We start from the raw sequence: 22,838 nt of genomic DNA, 5'->3' as shown, positions 1-22,838 counted from the left end.
GAAAATTCTTCACTCAGAGGGTGGTGAGGCATTGGAACAGGTTGCCCAGAGATGGATGCTCCATCCCTTGAGGTGTTCAAGACTAGATGAGGCCCTGAGCAACCTAATCTGATGGGTGGCATCCCTGCCTATGGCAGGGGGGTTGCAACTAGGTGATCTTTATGGTCCCTTCCAACCCAAACCATTCTATGATTCATTCTATGATTCTATGAAAAGGTCTCAAGTTGTGCCAGGGGAGTTTTAGATTGGATTTCAGGATGAATTTCTTAGTAGAAGGGGTGGTTAGGCATTTGAACAGGCTACGCAGGCAACTGGTGGAGTAACCATCCCTGGAGGTATTCAAGGCACTTATGGTGTGACACCTGGGGACATGGTTTAATGGTGAGTAGTTGGATTTGATGATCTTAAGGGTCTTTTCCAAGCTAAATGATTTTATGATTCTCATGTGGCATCTGTATTAGTGTTGATCTTGTCTGTAGACCTCGTGATTCTCGGTGTAACTTGTTTTGCCATCTGAGATACCTCCAGAGAGCCCTCATCTCTCTCCCTTTCAGCATCTAATGGAACTGAATGCTCAGATTTAGAGCACCTGAATTGCTTTGACAGTTTTAGCTTAGATGAGTCAGCTGGTGAAGACTGCAATAATGACTCTTGCAATTTCCTTTGGTAGCTTCCTTTAGTAACTACCAGAGCACTCCTTACATTTGACTGCTGGTTAACTTTGTGTTTCCATATTTGTGATATGATGCAATTTAAATACTGGACTTGTTTCATGATATGAGTAAGATTTCATTCTACAATCAGTCCTGGAAGCTTGTGTTTGAACCCTGATCCTACAGAAAGCTAATGCCTTTCTTGTTTAGCTTGCCTTTTCTGTGTCGCTAGGATGTCTTCATGGGCTGGACTGGCTGTTCTGATCAGCAGTAAACATTCAGAAAATGAGTGGGGCAGTTTGAAATCCATCTAGATAACATTTAGCAGACTTCTAGAGCCCCTCAAACTGCAAATTCAAGTTTCTGAGTGTCAGTCCAGTGTCATAGCCTTGGTCAGGGGCTGAATCTCAGACCACATGAATTTGTAGACATTCATTCAAAGTTAGGTTATAAAGTCATTTTGGAACAGAGGCAGGTCCCAGCAAAATATGGAGTGAGGAAGAGATAAATTTGGGCCCCTCAGTCTGAAGTGGAAACAAAACTATCCAACATACTAACAAGTTAATGAAATGTGAATTCCTTAAATACTCTACTGAATAGTATCTTTATTGCCCAGTAGGGATTCTTAATACTTCTTTTTTTTTTTTTTTTTTCTTTTTTTTTTTTTTTTCCCCTCATGAAGAGTTGAAAAATTTAACTCTCCTCTATCCATCCTCTATCCAGCCACTAATTTTGATAAAATTCATAAAAACTCGTAATTTCTGCGACTTTCACTCCTGTGTTACATGATGTTGAGCGACTTGCTGATGTATTCAAAAATTATGAGCAGATAGACGAATGTAACTATAAAAATGCATAGTTGGAATATGCGAGTCCTATTTCTGTCTTTAAAATCTTTGGTTCCTTCCTACTCCTGTAGGCTCCGAATCAACCTACAAGTGTTTTTCAGATAGGTTACTTAAGAGTATGCTTAGCCACTGAGTCCTAACACATTATTTGTATGATTACCACTATTTGACTGTAATACTGAAGCAGAAAACTCTCCAAAGAGAGTAAATGGCTTAGTCCAAATTATAATTTTGATACAGAGTGGAAGTGAAAGAAGCAGCAGTTTGCAGAATAAGCCCCAGCAGGGAATTTGCCACCATTCCCAGACAGCTTGAAAACCTGGACAAGAAATGAGTAGAAATGGAACATGAAAATTAATTTTTTCTGTGTGGTTGCTGAAGCTTGTTTTGAACTAATTTCTCAGTTTTGCATGGGCCAAGCATGAGTGCAACATCAACAAGACCTTTTCAACTCAGGTCACCCAGCCCTGCCCTCGCATGGCAGGTAGTTTCAAAAAGTGGATAAGTGACCTCACTCTACTAATCTGTAACTGGCGCAGCAAGGAAGAGCTTTCAGAGAGGCATTCATTTTCATCTGCGAGAATAATTATCTGCTTTGCTTGATGTGCATCAGCTAGCTTTGTGTATTTGATAAATGCTGTCATTTGATGATTAGGTTTTACAAAAGGGGATTAGATGAAAAAAAGCACGTAACTAATTAGCGGCAAGCAATGTCGAATTAAAAGGCAGACAAGTGTATGGAACAATGCTTTTATTTCACAGATTCAGGCACATTAATGATTAAGCATTCGAGTCATTGAATCCTGAAATGCTTTGACTCTCAACATAGGACATCTCCCTCTTTATATTAGCATCTCCTGAAGATTCACTAAACACAGTGAATTTTCTCATTTACTGTAACTAATTTTAGCAAGGGCTGATCGTACAGGAAGGCCCTGGCTGAGAGTTACATTTACAGATCATGTTTCTGAATCACATCATTTGTATTCAGGGAAACTCATTGGTTGAGATGTTCAGGCCTAGAGGAGCTAATTTGGATTCAATAAAACATCTACACATGTGCACTAATGAAAATATCTGCTTAAGTCCAGTTATTTTAGAGTGGCTTGAGGAGATGCTTTAAGTCAAAAACCTTCTCTAGTGTTTTTGCTAGAATTGGAATCTGAGTTTTGGGCATTCTTTTTTTAAGCCTTATCTTATTTAGATTTAAGGGCTTTTTAATGGCTACTGAAGTCTCATTTCTACTGGCCAGTAGTCAGTCATCCATTTTATGACTGTTAATAGGGTCACAGCTGATGCATGCCACAGATATGAAAACTGTATAACATAGCTAACATTTTTTTCCTTTTTGCTAAGGGATTCATTTGCATTCACTGTGCATAGGAAGGATGTGGAAATGGAAAGAATCCAAAACTCAGCTCCTTTTGGTTCTATTTTAACTATACAAATTATTACAAGGTCAGGATAAATCCCAGGGGTCTAATTTGCTATTTGCTATATTACAAGAAAACAAAGACTTAGCAGATGTGTTAAAAACAAACAAACAAACAAACAAACAAACAAAAAACATTAGTGAAGAAGGAATCAAGACTGTATATAACTTTTTAGCCCCATGTGGTGCCCTACCACGTTGGTTTGCACGCATGTGGATACTTCAGAGAAAGAGTGGTGAAATGCAAGCTTACAGTATTGTAGGGAGGGTGTTTCACTTAGTGAAGAGATGAAGTCACATAAAATATCACAAGAAAACATTTGTAGGGGCTAAGACGTACATAATCAACTCACAAGACAAAGGTGATGCAGGAAAAAGGATGTTCATGGATATCATTGGAGCCCCTTAGAGAGAATGTGATCACAGAACATGCAATAGCACAAGGCTGTGTCTGCCCTTGTAGATGGGTTTCCTCACTGCATGGTAGACCTTGTGTTTAGTTGTACATGCTGAAGGAATCGTTTCCAACATTGCTACCTGGAAGTAACCTTGTTCCCACAACAACAGTAGAGCTGCAGTTGACTAACGTTGAATTTGACTAACACTGTAATTGACACTAACACTACCACTGGAAGAAATACCAGGCCAGTAAAAGCAGGGAGTGAGTCAGTTGGGTTTGTTTACCTGTTTATATGGAATTAAAAGTCACATTTTATAGTTTTATTGAGGAAAAAATGTTCTATGGTGAAACATATATCTTTATTTTGTGGATTACACAGACTTGTTATTTCCAGGTGTTGATATTTCCCTCATCCCGACTCAGCAAACCTCTACCTAGCAAATTTCTTCATCACATGCCTACGTTCCTTATTGAAGTGAGACTGTGGAAAGCAAGTTCAAGACTGAAATAAGAAGGTGTGAGGATTCCTGAGTTCTGTATGTTGAATTGTATCTTGCTATTATGGTCCCTTTGGACACATATGCATGTAAGCAGCATAATGCTGTAACAGCTTAATTTGCCAGCATTGCACATTACACCTCAGAGTAATTGCACTCAAAGTAACTGAAGTATCTAAAGAGGTATGTACACATTCAATTCTTGCCTAAGGAAAAGTTAAAGATAATAAACAGTTAAGATGGCTGTTGCAGTTTGGGAAATAATGCCTACTGAGGTGAATAGCTCCCTTCAAAGTCAAGTTCAGAGCTTGCAACTACTCTCTCTACACAGGTGAAGAACTATAGGTCACAGCATCTGATACCAAGCTAAAGCCTCAGCTGAGCATACTGCTTTCCTCTGTTCTTTTTCTTTGCCAAGAAGGAGAGTAATGACAGAAGGCCAGGCATAAAGCTATCTGGGAAAATGGAAATTCTGTTCTAAAGTACGTTTGACATTTTGAATCTTGCTTCCACTCTAAATTGTAACAGAAAGTGAAAATATGACCTTTCCCCCCACTGTGAAATGGCAAATCTGAAAAGAAGAAGTACTGTGGTATGGTTAAGTGTTTACTTTTAATACAGACTTGTTTTGATAGAAGAGAAAAATCCAAGCAAATTATATAGTTGTTGTCAAAGTGCATTTTTTTTCCATATCAAAGCCATGTGTCTCAACAGTATCAAATACAAGAAAATAATATATATATATAGACTGTTTGCCTTTAGACTCCTGTATAAACTGACACATTTTGATAAAACACATTGATTTGGATGACTCTTGTTTGCTGGTGGAAATATTCCTGTCAAAAATACCCCCAAATAGTAATCTTGTAACAAAAGCTTGATATGATTGGCATAGAGATGTAAAGATCTGATCAGCAGAGTGATACAGATGTATTCTCAGCTTTGTGGCCAAATTCTGCCTGCAAAAGAAGCCTTATATTGAAGAGCAGTAAATCCTGGAGATAAGAGCTGCAGGATCTTTACAGCACCGTGCCTATCTGCAGGAATCACAGCCTCATTAAGACGGGACTCTTAATCTGTCTGGTAAGACAAGGGCTTGCCCAGAGAACAGGTAGAAAACAGAAAAAGAGATAGAGCTAGAAGACCAAGGAGATTAGACAAGAAAGAGGATGATCAAAAAACTGCCAGCGTAGGAGACAGAAGCTGTCACTGGTGGCTTACCAAGGAGTTTGTTCATAAACCAATCTCAAATTCCTGAGGCTCAGGAAAAAGCAAATCTGATATGCAGACCTGTTTCTATATGTCAGGGAGGCAGAACAATACATGCTTATTTCAGGTTTTATAAGCACAGTCAAATAAAAACTGTCTTTGTGTGTTCTCCAGCAAATGCTTACCTGGAAATCTGAAGTGGCTTTTTCTTCACAGCTGGCAGAAATGGTTGAAAAGTCCTTCCACAGTTTTGACTTACAGGGAAACACCACTTGTTAAAAAGGAATATATATATATACTTCTATTTGGTTGGAAAATAAAGAACTTAATATTTCCTCTAAGTTGAGTGGAACAACAATAAACAAAGCAACAAAGCAATACTTTTGAAGAGAAAAACGGCTTGAATTTTGAAATGTTTTGACAACAAGCCAGAACTGACAGCTGAAGAGCAAGCAGGAACATGCAGCAGGTTTCTGTTTAGTGAGCTAAACAGCTGGAGGTAGCAGAACTGCAATACACGAAACTACCCCTAGCAATTGTCCGAATCCTCTGCCTCAGTAGCTGTATTGATCATCTTGCCACTAGCTAATCATCTTGCCACTGTCTGGTTCCTGCCTGCAGTGCACTGAACAGTGCTGGAGTTACACCACTGTGAGCTGATAATAAGGGGAGGGAAAAAAAAGAAAAAAAAAAAAAAAAGAAAAAAAAAGAAAGAAAGAAAGAAATATGGGTGTATTTCCATCTAAATGTTCTCGGTAACCTTTATGCTTTCATACATACTAACCATGCACACTAACCATACCAAGCTTTCTGATTAGTATTGCTTTTATTGATTTCACTTTAGCAGTCAAACACCATATGGAATTGAATAATCAAACATTTAATTTAAAGATGTTGAAATGAAACATCTTGACACTTTTTTCTTTTCTTTTTTTTTTTTTTTCCTCCACAAACAGGCTTTTTCTTCTTTCTGTAGATCTGCATGTTATTATTATTATTTTTGCTACGAGAAATGTGACCAAGATTAATTATTAACTTGCTCCACCTTCTTACACTGACATCCACAAATGGACAGATTCCCATCTGGTGGGTGGCCAAGGAATCTGAGTTCCATGGACAAAGCTCCATGGAGATCTTTCCTCTTCATTTTTTGTGCCCTTCATCTGCACCAAGCAAGAGGAAGGAGTGGATGCCTGTTGTTCTAGCTCTGTAAAAGAAGAATCAGCCTGGGCCCACAGTCAGGAGCAGGTGTGTGTCAGTTACACAGTGCAAAACAGACAAAGTTTGGGTCAGGCTTCAATGTTTTGGGACGTTTTGGTTGCACAAGCGGTAGTCATCGCGTGTGCAGCAGTTCTCTGTCCATGGTGCTGAGATGGACCCCACGTGGAGAAACCAGACTCCTTCCCTTCCCCTTGTCAGAAAACACTGTTATTTCTGCGGTTTGTCCCTGTCCACTAAATATTTTATTAAATTGCATGATTGTCAGCTTCACATTCATAAAGCATTCTTATAATCTAAGCCATCAGAAAGAAGACCTATGGGGCATTGCTCAGACGATTGGTATGGCTGAGCAAGATGGTATTTCTCCTGTAGCAGAAGTCATGTGTCTCTGGTAAATCACATATCAGATCACCATGAGTCCACCCATCCAGCTGGGTTTCTTAGCAAAATTTTCTCACAAAAGTTGTGTCAGACCACTTCTGGGCCATTTCAGAGGCAAAAGCGTTCTCCAGAAGTTTTTCTGATACCACTGTTAGACAAGGATCTGTAGCCTACATCACCTCTTTCTGACCATGTCCTTCCTTGTCTTGTATTTAAAACCTGTGTGGTGGTACTAGGTCAGAGTACCTCTTGGACAGGAGGCACTGAAATCAAGCTTACACTTTTTTTTTTTTTTTTTTTTTTTTTTTTTTAATGTACAGCCTGGGGGAGTTGCTTGGAAGATGACACTTTGGGGTCACAGGGAGATCCTGAAGCTGGGACACTCAATGGGGCTTGAAGTTTGGTGATCCTGTGCCTTGTTCTTATGAAGAAAAGGGAGCTGTGAAGTGGTGGGTGTTGTGAGTCATGTGTCTTGGCTTTCCCTGGCAGCTGTATAGCCTGCAAAAAGTGGAAGTAGCCTGGGGACCAGGCCATGGGTAGAGCACCTTTGGAGGGTGAGCTGAATGGAGTTCTAGGGACAGATTAGCAGCTCTAAACAGATCAATGAAAGGCTCGAGGATCTCTCAGGGTCTTCTTGATGTGCCTCTTGCTTTTCCTGACTTGTGAAAGTCCCTGTGAATGACAGCACATTTTCCTTTGCACACAGGGGAGAATATCTGCAGTTGCTAAGCCTGATGTATAAATAAGCAAAAGCTAAAGATCCTGTGAACAGAAAGGATGACATTTCTCAGCTGTGGTGACCCTTGCCTGATACAGGAGCTCCTTGATGTAGCACATTTCGGGCCACCTCAAAGCAGGGAAAAGGAAATGTTTTTAGACAATTAGGTGTTTAAAATATTAGCCCATGCTTCTCTGATCCTCGTTTTTGATGGCATTTGAATTTCTCCTTCCCAGACTCTGGGATATAGGAGCAAGGTGAGCACCTTAAGGTTTAGTACAGTAGGGAAGGCACACCGTTGTTCTCTTCTCTCCAAGGGCAACCACATGCTGAATGAAGAATGTGAGCTGTTGTATGATGGGCCCAAACTACAAACCCTGCTCAAAACCATGTAGGGGGTGCACAGGAAACCTGTGTACACACCTTCAGTGGGCTCCCAGATTCACTTCTCTGGTCTAGCTATCTGGCATAGCCCTCCTGAGCCACTGGTAGAGTGAGTATGGAGAGCAGTGCATCAGAAAGGTACCCACCCACACGTCCCTTGGACTGGGAACATGAGGGTGATGTAGGGACTGAAACAAGAGGGCTTGTGTGTTTTCCCCACCCTCTCTCGTTATTATTATTTTTGCTTTCCTGAAGGCTGTCAGCAGAAGTGCAGCACACCCAGCGGAGCTCCCTATCGGGTTCTGCTGGAGGTGACTTTCTGGGAGCTCTCCGGGTCAGACCCAGGTGGGCAGGCACTGGCCTCAGCATCGCACCGCGCCCCCCGTCCCTGCAGCCGCCACCCGGGACCTCCTAGGGCCGAGGAGGTGCCGCGGCCCCGGGAGGGGACCGGTGCCTTCCTACCCTGCCCGCTGGACCCCTCCTGTCCCCGCGGGGTCCTCCCCGACCTTCAGCCGAGGTCGCCCAACGGGGCTCTGTGCCAGCGCTTCCCCCGGCCGCCGGATCCGCTGCTGCTGCCCCGTCCCTTGGGTCCCTTGGGTGCCTCCTGGGTCGCGGTCCCACCTCTCCCACTGTGACAGTGGGGGAGGGGGGGACAGGCGCTCAGCCCGTCCCCTCCCGGGACTCGAACGGAGCAGGGTAAGGGAGGGAAGGGAGCCGAGCAGCCGGCCGCCCCTCTCAGTGAAACCCAAGGCGGAGGAGGAGGGACAACAAGGCACCGCTCCCTGCCCGCATCCCTGCCTCTGCAACTCCTTCAGGACCCCGGGGACGAGGAGGGGTCTCCGGGGAGGACCCGGCACAGAGGACGCGGGCTGCTCCGCCACCTTCCCCCTTTCTCAGGAGGGCGTTTTTGCCGAGATCTCCCCCGGCACACCGCACACAGGCGCGCTCACACTGGCTCCCGAGGCAGCAGCGGCAAAATACACCAGCGGGCCGATCCCCACCCCCGCCGGGCGAAGCGGCGAGGATGCCCGGCTCCTGCGGGCGGCCGGGGACGGGGTGGGCGGCGTGCACGGCGGCACCCGCACCCCTCCGGGGCCGGGCAGGGACCCGCTCGGCGGCGGGCACCGAGGGGCGAGGGAGGCGCAGGGAAGGGGCGGGCGAGCCGAAGGCAGGGGGAGGGCGAGAGCCCGGCTCCGGCAGCGGGGGGAGGAGGAAGGAGGGACCGTGTCGGTGGGATGGTCCGGAAATCCCGTGATAAAAAGAGGAGCGCGGGGGAAAAGTAGGGAGAAGCTCCGCACTCGTCCTCTCTTTTTCCCTTCCAGCCCCGCGCCCGCAACTTCCCCGGCAGCCCGCGGGCACCTGCCGCCGGCACAGCACCGCACGGCACCGCACACCCGCCGCCGAGCGAGGTACCATGCCGTGCCGAGCCGTGCCGGGCCGTGCCGGGAGGGACGCGGGGTGCGGGCAGGGCGACCCCCGGACCCTCGGCGAGCAGCCCCGAGGATCGCCCGGTGCCCGGTGCGGGTCTGGGGGCGGCAGCCGAGCTCCCCGCGGCCGATGCCAGCAGAGGGAGGCAGCAGGCTGCGCGGAGGGGATGCTCTCCCCGGGAGGGATGCAGCCCGCTCGCTGGCACGGCTCCGGCACGGAGGGGATGGCGGTGGCAGTGTCCCCTGGGGGCACACGGGCAGCTCGCCCCGAGCCCCCGCTCGTCCTGCCGGCCGCCTTTACCCGCTCGCCCTGCCGGGCACTTGCGGAGCTCTTCACCTTCAAACGCCCCCTCCGGCACCGAGGCGGCGAGGGAGAAAGTTCAGGGCTGCTTTAACGCCTTGCTGCCCGGCTGCGGCGGGCGACACCGGCTCTGCGACCCCGGGCTCGCCGCCACCCCCCCGGCTTTTCCCCCGGGGCCGGGGTTGCCTCGTCCCGCGGGGCCGGGGCTGGAAACTTGTGGAGGGGAGGAGAGCTGCGGGAGAGGGGCTGGGGAGGGCCGGGAGGCTGCCTGTCCTCCTCCCGGGGACACCGAGCCTCTCGTGTCTGTGCCTCCCTGCAGGCTGCCCTCCGCGGAGCCCCGGCCTCTGTGCATGCGAGGTGTGAAGCTGGGCGGCACCCCCAAGCCATCGCCATGGATTTTGTCATGAAACAAGCCTTAGGAGGTAAGTGTGGTTGGCACGCGGGGGGCCTCGCTTCCCCTCCTTTTCCCACTCATCGTGACAGGGGACGGGCTGCTGAGAGCCCCTGGCAGGGCCCGCAGCTGGGAGAGGTGTTTGAGGACCGCAGAGGAGCACGCCAGCCACTGATTCGTGATCCCAGAGCCAAGTGTGTGAAGAATCTGGGCAGGAGAGGGCAGCAGCAAGCAGAGACTAAAGCCCCATGCCATGGGGGAGGCCTCCCGCACCAGATGTGCAGGACCCGGGTCACGCCTGAGCTGGCCCCGACCAGCATGCACGTAGCGCAGGTCCTGCTTTGCTTCTCCCTGCCCACCGAGGCACCTATTACAAGGGCTGCAGACAGCCTTAGCCAGAGGAAACACAAAGAAAGAATAGCAAGTTGTGCGTGGGGGAATCCCCTTCCCAAACTCCTCCCAGACCTTGGCCAGACCTTGACTAAAGAATGGCCAATGCAGGGAATTTTTGTACCAGGAGAGTACAAAATTTGGAGTACACACTTGAAGAGTGATTTTTTATTATTATTATTAATATTATTCCTGCAATAAGCAGGGAAACAATAATAAAGTATTCCCTCACAACCTATGTAGATCTGCGGCAGACCTGTATGACGTTTCGATGTGTTTCCTCCCATGTGCGATGAATTGTTTTCACCTGGTGGTGGGAAGCCGGCAAGGCGGCCGCGTGGGGGAGAGAATTGTGCCGCAGTTGTGCTGAACGCTCAGCCAGAGCAAGACTGTCACTGGGACAATGCCGAACACAGGCTGTCCCTGGGAGCTGGTTGGCCTCTGAGGAGGTCTACGATGTGGTTCTGTTCATTCTCTTTTGTGCTGTGATGTGTGCACCTTCCATTAATTTTCCTCTGTAGGAGAAACTGTAGTCATGGGGCTGAGGGGATATTTCATGCATCGTGTTATTAATATCATACGTGCTTTCAACACATGATAGGGACATTTGCTGCAGGACTGTTTTCCGTGCTGTGGAAACGTTTTTCATCTTTGAAAGGAAATAACTGTTGTTTTTTTTTTTTTTTGTTTGTTTGTTTTTGTTTTTGTTTTCATGAAAGGAGTAGTTAAGAACAGAGCAAGCATCCCTGTTTTTCATTGGGGTGTTTTGAAGGGGAAGAGCAAACTGGAGAATAAAGGTATCTTCGTATCTTGGTATTTTATGCCAGCAAGTAAGACCCTATGTGAGAGGATAACTGTTCCTGTGGTAGCAGTGTTACACCTCATTACTCTTTGGTCCCTGTTTTGAGGGAGAAATAGTTTAGAGGACAGCAGATTTTGCACTGTTCTCTACAGTGTGAATGAGGTTGCTTACACAGGAGTGAACAAGTGTACCTGAAAACTGGAGATCTAGCCAGTGCAGCTGGAGATTGGGCAATCCGCTAAGGGGAAATAAGTGCTTAGAGACTGCAGTTAAAGGCAGGGGGAGGAGGGTTGCAGCAAAGGAGTAACAGCTGAGATGCATGCCTTTTCTTGTGGTGTAGTGACTAGCCAGACTTGGAAGCAGTGTGTGCTTGTGCTGAACAGCATTTACTCTGGGCAGACATTCATTCTAGCATAATATTTCACGCCAGGGTCAGGATTTGCATTATAATAGGAGATGCTGAGAAGGCAAATCCAAAAAGCCTCTGTTGGTGAAGTCTGAGTTTCTAATGTCTCAAACAAGATGCTGCCCAGGGCATTAGATCTTCTGCCAGATGACTTACTGGACTAGCAAAATGTGCCTGGCGCTTGCCCCTTGCTTGATAAAAGAGAAGACTGCAGACTGGTAAAAACCAGGAAGTGGTAATTCATTAAGGAGAGACCTATTTTTAAACTGGGAATAGTTTTGAAGAGGAAAAACAGAGGCAAATGTATAGTAAAAGTGCTTTTGGACACTGGTTTCCCACCTGGTGTTAAAGCCCCAGCTGATGCAGGCATTGTAGTCTGGCTGCATTGGTACAGCAATCTGATGACCAACAGTTACAGTTTATTTCCTTAATTATAGGGCCAGATCCCTTTTTGTCTGCCAGTTCTGAGAGCCAGAAAGAGATGCTCAAAGTGAGCAAAGCACCCAGCCTCTGGTGGGTAGTAGGATGCCTTGTGTGATCTGCTAGCAAGCATTTTCATTAGACTGTCCACATGATTTCAATTTTACGTGTCTTTTCCCAGAACACCTCTGAACTTTTTTTGCTGCTTCCTTTTTTTTTTTTTTTGTTACTTTTATTTTTGTTTGTTTCTTTGTTGTTTGCTTTGTTCTTCAAAAATTCTTATCCTGTCTTCAAAGCCTCTTCTTGCATTCTTGGAAGAAAGAAAAAAGTATTGTCATTTTGGCAGTAAGGGTCGTTCTAATTTGCAGAGGGCCAGGCCTGCTACAGATATTGCCCACAGACCACAGACCCACTGCAGCCATGACTGCACAACTCTTCCACTGTCTCACCTGGGGATGCCTCGCAAAGGCTAGGGGCCAGCTGGCTTTCCTTGTGTGAGCACGAGTGCATGGCATTTCCTCTCCCCAGCATCCAGCACCAAAATGGGTCTCAGGCCAGAGCTAAGAGCCTGGATCTGACACCTGGACACCTGCTCGCAGCCTTTTGCTGCTGTTCAGTACTTTGCAGAGATCTGACGTGTGAGGACTTTGGGATGAGGTTGCATTCTGCTGGAGCGATCAGTGGAGGCACTGGAAGGACAGCATCAGGGCTTTCCCACCTCCTCACTCCCCTTCTTGAGGAAGAGAAGGTCTCACACTTCGCTTCACTAGTAAACAGTGGCCTTAGGAGGAAACTCCTTGTGGGAGTTTTCCCACTGCCTTTGAAGCAGTCCCTGAGGGTGTTTCTTCAATCTCTAATGGCATCTGACCATCAGCTCTGCTTTTCCTTGGAGTTTTGACAGTCTGAGGGGTAGTAAGCAGGAAGGTGTTTTGAAAGGTGGGTGAGATGAGTAAGCAGGCAAGGAAAGGCAGTTTTCTTCTGTAGTGTAGGGCTGCTTTGTTTCGGAGCCCGTGTGACTCTAGAGGATTGGGGTTTCGTGAAATTAGTTTGGCGGGTTATTGTATTGCTGAAACAGAATGTGCTATTTCCCTGACTTGTGTTTAGAGGGGGTCTGCAGAAGCCTGCTGTTTCTGTGCAGTGGAGAGCTCTCTTCTGCTGTGCTGCCAGCACTGGGATTTTGCTGCTAGTCTTGGCAGCAGAGACTTTGTCTGGCTGTTGGCAGGATTGAGATGTGTCTTTGCAAATTCCTGGCCTCTTCAAGGTAAAACCTCTGACCCTTTCATCAGTAGTGGGGGGCTGTGGTCCAGGAAATGCACTGCAAATTATTAGCTTTTTTGGCCAGTTGGTTTCTATGGCTTTTTTCTCTACCCAGCACATTTCAGCGCTCTGTGTCAAATGTCCCCCCGTTTACTGTTTGTGTGACAGTGCAGGCACCACAGATTTGAAATGCAGTCATGATTCTGATCCGCTGTGTGGGATGACAAGAGGAAAACAGCAAGAGTAAACCTGGGGGCTTAAAATCACTGCTGCTTCTTCCAGAGAAGTGACAGAGACAGCAAAAGGGTGTTTTTTTACCCCTGTCCCTGATCAGAGCCCTGCCACACCAGCAGGCATTGATTTAAGTGTGTGCTGGTAATTTTTCTGTTCCTGTGACAGATCACTAAGTGAACACAACCAGGATGACTGCATGATTGCATTTTACATTAGGATCGCTCTTTTGCAAGCCAGGTCAGAGCTCTGGAGGACTGTCATCATGATTAGTATAGCAAGGTGTATGACTTCCCAGGAAGATGCTGGCAGTGGAGACACTGAAATGGTCCCTAGAAGGGTTTAGCCATGATGTTTTTCACTGGACATCATTTACCTCTGCATTGCTTGTGTGAAAGCAAGAGGTACATTAACATCTGACTCCCAAGTCATACTGCACTGGCTCAGTTCCATTGTCACTGTGGCGTGGACAAACAGATAAACTGGTCCGAAGCAGAAGAGACATTAATCTTCATGAAGCTCTGACAGATACCTTCCTTTTGCTGGGAGACTTGAGGGGCAAGGAACTTAAGCATATTCATATGGAAAAAGAGAAAGCCCATGGGGAGGTGAAGCAGATTTGTCTGAGATGTCTGAGATCACAATGTGATTGAATGGAAGAGAGAATTTCTTACAGCAGGAACTGGCATTGTGCAGGCCAGAAGGCTGTGAAGATGTGGATGTTACAGAACAGCCACAATAGCTCCTGTGCTGCTTTATATGGTGCACTGCAGGGCCCTTTAATGTGCTCCTTTTATCACCAGACAGGAGAAATGTGTAGCTGGGATGCCTGTCTTAAATAATGACTTTTCCTAATGTCAGCCAGTGTATTATTCATGTAACTTATTTCATGTAATGGTTCACATAGAGGGTACTGTCTAAATTCTTTCCTGAGGCTGCCCTAATCCCATGAATTCATGGTGCAGTGCAAGCCCCATGCAGGAGGAAGAACAGACTTGTGTTTCTGGTTAGATATTCACTGGGCTGTACTACGGGCATGACTTTCTGTTTTATTGGCAGCAGCTTAGAGTGAGGAGTGCTGCTTGGCATTCACTTCTTTATCCATCAAGATGAAATGGGGAGTTTTTCACAAGGATTCTTAAAACACTGTAGGCAGAAGACAAATGCAACCAGATTGCCATCTGGAATGTGTCAGCAGAGGGGACTTACTCCTTTCTGTCCCCCAGCTGCTGCTTTGGTTCAGCTAGGTATAACACAAAACTTAATTCAGAGGGAATCCCCTTGTTCTTGAAGGTAGGCAGGGATTTAAACCCTCCTGAAGATAATAGGATTTAAGTCAATGTCCATAAGCTCTGCAAGAGGATACCCTGTGCTAAGCTTATGTTAGTGAAGATGTGAGTGTGTGTGAAGGGCAGATAAGCCTGGATGGAAACCGTGCTAGTGTTTAACATCTTAGCAGCTGCCTTCTGTGTGGCTTATGAAGTGCATGTTTTGCTGCTGCATTTATCTCACTTCACTTGTTTGTGATGTGCGGATTAAGTCCTTGATTTGTCCTGGAGACCTCAGTAAGATAGAGCACCGTTAAAGGCAACACAGACCTGTCCACAGTGGCACAGAGTGTGGAACAGGCACAGTGGTTTCTGCCTTCTCTTCCTCAGCTCAGCCTCATTTCTCACATTTGCAGTTCCCTGCTGATCCTTTCCTTCTCTGGGACTTCATCCATCATGTTAGCTGTGCTCCACTGCTTGTGAGGTCCTGGAGCAGGGCTGATGCCCTAGTGCAGAACTGTATGCTGTAGTGCCCAGAAGAAGTGTGGGTAATTGCTGCAGGGGTCTTCATTGCCTGTAATCCTGGAAATCTGTGACACGAGGTATTTCATTGTGCAGTCAGATGCTTCCAAATCATAGACTGGAGAATCTCAGAGGTGAAGCAGGAGACCTCCATCCCACTGCAGCCTTTGGGGAATGTTGGGGACCCATCTGCCTCTGTTCTCAGATAACTTCTTCCTGAATTCTTGAGGAAGAGCATAAGATGAAGGCTGCAACCTCAGACTGCAGCATGTTTATGCTGACGATCCACTGTCTTCTAGGTCCTTTCTTCTCTGTCTGATGCTTTGAGTATGTGCATTTTAATGACATTTTGGAGATGAAGAGGTAGCATTGAAATCTGATGGATACGTTTTTCAGAAAGGATGGTTTTATTGGCTTTTTTTTTCTTTTTAATGCATACTGCTGGCAGAGATTTTCTTGAAGCAACTGGATTATGCTGAGCGCAATCATGATGTCTGTTGCCAAGACGAGGGTAGAAAGGAGAATCCTATGTAGGTGTCTGCTTCAGAAAAACAAAGCGAACATAAGTTCTGCACCCGTTCAGGGCCTTTTAATCTACAGCAGCTCTGAATATTCCTTGTTCATTTATGTGATGCCAAATTCTCCCGTGGCGACCTGTAGATGTTGGTTTGTTCTTCATGAATTCCCATGAAAGCCAAGGAGGAAGATATTTTCCAAGGAAGCATATCATTGTCTGTGGAGGTGATACCAGTGAAACAACTAATAAAATAAGGGCCAACTGACTCATTCCATCCATGATCCAAACAAGGAGGAGAAACACTGGCAAAGTCCTTTCTTCTTATGCCTTTCTTCAGGAAGATTTGTTTTGTTCGCTTGCCTCTCTTGGGTTTGTTGGTTTTAGAATCATGGCCTGCTCTCATCTTACATCTGTTTGCCATATTTGTAAGCTGGTACTGAGAACAGAATGTGCTTGTTTAGTACCCTTACACGAAATTAGCAACCTTCAGCCTGATGCTTGTAGAGGTATGCCACGAAGAACTTATCTAAGACTTGTCCTGCTGAGCATTTGCTTGCCAAGAGCCTGCTTGGAGTAGGGTGACATGGAGAGCAAGAATCTGTCTCTCACAGAGAGGGAAAATGAGGAGACTTCACATGCATTAAAGAGTTTGTTCAGGATTTGGTTAAGGCTGAACAGAAGATGCTTCTTGATTCTTGTCCCCTTCAAAGGAAGTACTGCATACTTTTCATGTAAACATCTACTGCCATATTCCTGAATCCTTCTGGCTTTTCTTTTTTATGTAACTTTCATAACGAAAGTTGGCTATTCTGCAGGCCAGAGGAGCGTGGGCCTTTCTTACCAACTGCATCCTTTTGGCACAAATTGAATTTGTCAGTGCTGAATTTTTGGACTGTGCTGCATAGGAAATATCTACAGCAGCAGATGTGGAGCTGGACAGGAGTCTAGTGCATGATGCATGACACTCAAACTGTTCTGGTAACAATGGGTCTCTGGAAACGTAAGCCATCGGTTTGCCTATGGCCCATGGGCAGTGGGAAGTTCAGATACAGGTTCTAGCAGTCTCCAGGATGGGGATCCAACAGCTTTCCAGGCATTTAGGGAAGGGATATAGTTCTTATAGTGTGGCTCTGGGATGTTAGTCCCTTTATGCAGCTGAAATTTCTGCTTTCACTTCCAACAGCTGCAGATGAAGCACGCTGAGGCTCTTCTGAGCACTCTAACTCTTCTCTTCCAGTGGTAAGACAGAGAGCTCTCTGCCTTGAACACTTCTCCCTGGGAGGCTGCAACTCTGCACTGCTCGTTACATGCGCCGGGATCAAGTGCTCGGTCAAGGCTACACAAAACCTTAAGCATTTGCTAAGTTGTGGCTTTGAGAACTGTGTTGGCTGCCGTCTTGTTCTCTTTCTGCTACAGCTTGGTTGCTAAGTTGTGGCTTTAGCTAGTTCTGCTTCTTGCAGATTGGCATTAGTGAGGGGTGTGTGTGTCTCAAAGGACGCAGGGCTTTGCTGAGAAGGCTGAGAATTTCCACAGGTTGCTGAGTGGATGATCATGTTGCTTGCTAAAGGGTAACAGCTGCAATTACTGGCATGGTGGAGGTTACTGGTAGCACTCCTGTCACTGGTATGAATCACCATGCATATTAGAGACAAAACAGTTTAAGCAAATCGTGAGTCTCTCTACTAGGAGCAAATCAATGATCACACTGTGCAATTCAATAATTGATTTTTTTTTGTGCAGTTTTAAATGAGCTGATTCAAATTGGTTGGACAATGTCACTGTAGAAATGCATTAATACATCAAGTAAGTTTAATCTGACTTCTGATGTGCATCTTACTGAGATTTGCATTTGTCATTACGCACACGAGTGAAGCTGCTTATCAGCTACTTACGATTTTGCAGCATGACTCGAATCTTGCAGCTTTTTTGCAGTGATACTGACCTTGCAGGAATGTCAAACGTGCGGCACCAACAGGAATTCGGGATTGAAAGGGCTGTGCAATACCTTCTGTGGAAAATAAGGAAGGAAGTGAAGACAACAACGTGGTGCTTTCACGTTGAAGGCCAAATAAACTCTGCCACACCACTCTCTCAGCCCCCTCATCAAAGGAAGAGGGGCAGTGAGAAAATGTGATGAAAAAATAGGCTTACGGGTTGAGATAAGGATAATTTAATTAAAGGAAAAAGAAAGAGAAAAAAACAAGCGAAGGCTGTGTGGAAGCAAAGAGTGAGAAAACTCATTCTCTACTCCCCATCAGCAAGCAATGCTCAGCCACATCCTGGGAAGCCGGGCCTCAATATGTATAGTGGTTGTTTGGGGGGACAGACGTATTCATAAGGAAAGCCCTCTCTTCTCTTTCCCACCTTTTATTGTAGAATGTGACACCACACTGTATGGAATATTCCTTTGGTTGGTTTAGGCCAGCTGCCCTGGTGATGTCCCCTCCCCACCTCCTGCCCACCCCCAGCCTGCTGGCTCTGAGGGTCTGGAGGGAGTCCTGGTGCTGTGCCAGCACTGCTCCGTGACAGACAGCACACCGGTGTGATACCACTGCTGTTCTAGCTGCAGGTGCGGAGCACAGCTCTGTATGGGCTGCTGCAAGGTAAGTTAAACTCCATCCCAGCCGGACCCAGCACAGAGCCCAGTCCGTAATGGTGGAGCTGTTTTGCTGACTCTTGTCTCCTGGGAGAATGGGAGCAATGAGGGGGAAGGCAGGCAACAATTAAAGGGAAGGGTGTGCTAAAGAAATTTGTGTCAATGCCTAAGCTGGCAGCTGTCTGTGTCTCTGTGTCCCTGGATTCACCTCTTCTTTTCTGCTAGTGAAACCAGAAAAGGTTGATCAGAAGAAAAGAAGTTTGAACATTGTGTTTAAGGTAACTGCGTGTGAGCTGGTTGTCTCCGCTGCTCACCTCATCTGTAGGAGAACCCCGTGTGTCCTTGGGACGGTCACCTGCTCTCCAGTTTAGGTGGTGATTCTCCCAGCTCCCCTGCACAGAAAGCAGTATGTGGCTCTGTTATCCCTGGAGCAGGACAGGGACAAGTGTGACTCAGGCACCTGAAGACTGTCCTTCTCTTCATGGGAAGGTGATAGCATCCTTTTTTGTTCTGTCCCTCCTTCCTTCATTTCTTGGTTCTTGGCAGAACAGAACTTGCAGACTCAGTGGACTTGACTTGATATTTGCAATGAGACTTCGTTGTTCATCCTGACTCCTTTCCACCATTTTATTGCATCTGCTGTGAGATCTTGTGCATGCTTCCTGAAGGGGTAGAAGCTATGGGAGTGCTTGGTCTCTGTTCCAGTACCTGTTCCAAATACATGTGTCTGCTAAATTCCTTGAAAATGCAGGTGTTAATTAGAATTTTAATTTGCAAGAGGACTTTGGAAGGGTTTTACTAAAACATTTTTTTTTTTTTTTATGAAAAGCTTTTAAATACACAGTTTGTATTTTCTCAGCAATCAAGAAGAGAAACACTCAGCACAAACTTGAAAGACTGTGTGAGACTAAGACATCATATCCAAACAGCTGTGTTTTTAATCTGTGACAGCCCTTTATTTTATACTGGAGTTAAGTGTACATGTGCCACTCTTCCCTGACACCAGTACCAAGAAAAAAACAGCCCGTGGCATTTGATGGCGATAGCAGCATTAATTTTTAGGACCTAGGTGTCCTATAAGAATTCATGGCAATTTTCTTTTTGCCTTTGGAAATAGCAGAGTTTCATCCAGTCTGTTTCATGCTCTTCTAAAACCAGCTTTCCCCAGTCAGCTACATCTCTGTCAGCTTCTTTGCTTCCCCACCAGTTATATATCCGATGCAGCATTGCAAGAACTGTTGTCTAATTGTTGTACTATTGCAGGTTGAGACTGCCGTGCTGTCTCTGGAGGGCTGATAAATTCCTAGTGATGCTCAGGTGTAGGGTGACAAGCTGACTTGGAATGCAAGCATTTGGTCTGGGATTTTGGTTTAAGCCCCCAGATTCTTGAACAGGCAAATAAGGCCGCCCAAAAGAACAGCAGAAGTTAGTGCTGGTTTTGAGTAATTGTTAGTTTCCTCAATAAAGACAAGAAAAGAAATCCATGTGTGACTTTCACTGAGCGAAATGGTTTGTGAATTAACCAATTTCTCTTTGTACTTTCATTCAGATTTATTTTTTTATTAAATAAAATATTTTTTTTCTTAAAAAATGATGACGAGAAGAAGTTATTCACAGGTCTTGGTAACTGCCAGCACATCAACCTAGCTGCTTCTGTGCACAGGTCTAAGTGGGTATAAAACTGCCTGTGAGAGTGTTTAGAAAAAAAAACTGTCCTCCCTTAGAGACAGACAAGTCTCTCTCTCTCTCTTTTTTTTTTTTTTTTTTTTTTTCCCTCTGCATTCTTTATATATAAAGCCCTCTTCGTGTGACAAATGCAACTTTCCCCTATGTATTTTTCTTACTGCACAATTTCAACATCAGCTGTTCCTGTTCCATGTCAGCCAAGCTGCATGGTGACAGATTAAAAGGGACACGAAAGAGTAAATTTATAATTGCATGGAGATGCATTAAAATGCTGAAGAAAAAGGTTAAGAGGGGACACAACTGCTCTCTCTAAATACATGAGAGAGGTAAACATTGCACTGAGGGAAGAGCTACTTAAGGTGAAGGACAATATTGGTAAAAGAATAATGGGAATAAATTGGCCATGAACATACTTGAGTCAGGAACTAGAAGAGTGTTTCTGGCTAGCAGAAGAGGAGAGAGGTGGTGGGGGGATCCTGCTGCTGGGGGACGTGGGGAGACATAGAAGCTGGTTCTCAGGTGGGTTTCAAAAAATGTCAGTGTAATTGTGCATGCTGTAGAGATAGGGCCAGAAAGGCAGGCAAATTATTTTCTATCTTGAGTACCTCTATAGCAGAGGTATAATATATATATATATATAAATTTATTATAAGAATTATATATAATATGTAATGTTTATGTTTTATGTATATATTGTAAATATATATACAAAGAGCAGACAGCCTCTGACGGATCATTTATAAGAAGCTCCATAATAACAAAATCCTCTTTAAAAGATATTTAGTCTTTATACTCAATTTTGATGTTGTTCTAGTATGTGACAGTCTCTGATGCAGTCAATAGATCTTGCCCAGCTCAGTGGGAACCACCAGTGGGAGCCACCCCTCTGGGTGAGGTTGTCATACAGCTGTGGTTAGATTTCCCTTTTCTGAAAACTTTTTATCCTTGTTGGGTTTGCATTGTGAGGAGGAAAGGTCTGCCAGCCATATCGTCTTACTGGCTGGCCCAAGGGTGATCTGAAATCAGCTGTCAGATTCAAATCGAAAGGGATGCTTTTTCAAATAACTTAGTGTATTTGCAAAGTCATTTCTGGAATAGCGGAGCGGTTTGCTTCTGAGTGAAGCAAGCTCACAGCGCCAGCGGATATTTTTCTAGCTGTGATGTTTTGGCCAAGGCAGAGATTTTGGGCTTCACATAACAACAGTATCTTGAAATTCCCCGTGTGGTAACTGGAGCTTTGGCCCTGCAGCTGAAGTGGACTGTAACTCTGAGCCCCTCTGGCTGGCTAACAATGCATGTATGGCATTAGGCATGTTTTTAAACACTGATATCATTTTAACTCAGCTGTCACTTCTTTTTCCACTTTAGTTTTTGCATCTTTTTTCTCTGTACAGTTCTATTACTTCTACCTGCATTTCACAAGGAGGCATGCTTTTCTGCACTGCTGTTTTCAATAACTTTTTTCATTTGTTTTACATTACAGCTGAGAAATAAATCACTTCAGAGGTAGGTGTTCCTGTGGAATCTCCTCCCAGTTTTGAATGGTTGTCTGAGAACAAGCTATTCTGTGTCTTTCTCAGTACGTCCTGTTACTTGTGGTGGCAGATTATTAGGCTCAGTTTATGCTCCTCAATTTCTGGTCCTGCTCCCTACCTGGCCTCAGGTTCATGTTCAGATGATTTAAATATCTGCCCATAGATTGATATTTAAATATCTGCCCATAGATTGATAGTTTTCCACCCAAGTGTCCTGAAAACTGTTATTACTTCAGGAGAGCCTACCCAAAGTGCCTTTAGGAGGAAGGCCACGCAGGGAAATGGTAGGAAGCCAACTCCCTCCCATAGTAAGATGATGTTGGCTTCTGGCAGAAAAGAGGAATGTGCTTTCCTCTCTGCTGACTATGGATCTTATAGTATTGTCTGAGAGCACATTTAGCTGGCAGAGATCCCAGTGCAGTTCACAACTCTCTGGACACCATGGTCCCTTAACCAGTGTCAAGGTGCTCCCTTTTCTGGTTGTGTGGCTGGAGATGTCCTGATCTAAAGATAATGACTTGCCTTCTGGTTAAAGGACTTGAAGTTTTTGCTTTTCAACAGTCATCTGATAAAATCTTGCTGGTGACTGTTTCTGTCTGGACCTCAGTTCCTCTCCTCCAAGACTTGGGGTCCTTGCTATGCTTGCAGCTGTGCTGACAGTTTGCTGACAGGTGCTGAAACACATCCTCTTGATCACAACCACAGGCAAGAGTGTTCTCCTTTCGTGCTGGCTAAGCTGAAGACAAAGCTGCTGTGATTTTAACTCTGCCTCCTACCTTGAGTCTTCTCCACTGGTTTAACCATCTAACTATGCAGGGAGTGTCAGCTTCAATGCTTCCAGCTATTGTGAACTGCCCATCCTGAATCAAGAACACCCGTAATTTTTTTCTCTCTCAGTTATGGACATGGTGTCTTATTGCTGGTTCTTAGGCGTTTACTTGTCTGATACTTATTTAGGACTCACTTTTGTGTGTATTTTGCTTTGTACAGTAGAAGACTAGGTTCCTTTTATGTGCTTACAAAATTATTTCTAATTACAAGACAACAATTGAGCTCATCATTAGACAGCTAATCTACCTCAACAGAGATAAGCTCTGGATAAGCTAGTGAAATTCTGGGCTTGATTCTGCACAACAGCAGCCCAAGACTTGGACACTGTTCTGATACGGCATTACGTAAGTTATAAATATCAACTGTTCTAAACATGTCCTTTTGGGCAAAGATCTGTCACTCTACAGCAGCTAAAGACCAGTTTTTCTACTATTTTTTTTTTTTTTTTTTTTTTTTTTTAGTTGCAAGGAAAGTAATCACATTTTTTTTCTTCCTCTCCTTAAAAAATTCATTAC

The 22,838-nt window shown here is 45.3% G+C and overlaps 1 protein-coding gene across 1 annotated transcript in view; it reads left to right on the top strand.

Moving 5' to 3' along the window:
- Positions 1-8,997: 8,997 nt before the first annotated feature.
- The window catches only part of CPLX1 (complexin 1), a 128,038-nt gene continuing 114,197 nt past the window's right edge, over positions 8,998-22,838 (top strand). Inside the window, exons 1-2 of the mRNA XM_035309392.1 lie at positions 8,998-9,152; positions 9,791-9,893. Of these exons, the coding sequence (XP_035165283.1) occupies positions 9,863-9,893 (31 nt within the window). The 5' untranslated portion in view covers positions 8,998-9,152; positions 9,791-9,862. The remainder of the gene's footprint in view (positions 9,153-9,790; positions 9,894-22,838) is intronic.

This window comes from Oxyura jamaicensis, chromosome Z (genome assembly GCF_011077185.1).
Source record: "Oxyura jamaicensis isolate SHBP4307 breed ruddy duck chromosome Z, BPBGC_Ojam_1.0, whole genome shotgun sequence".
Taxonomy (NCBI): Eukaryota; Metazoa; Chordata; class Aves; order Anseriformes; family Anatidae; genus Oxyura; species Oxyura jamaicensis.
The sequence above is the reverse complement of the archived record's forward strand: the minus strand, read 5'-3'. Positions and strand labels throughout refer to the sequence as shown.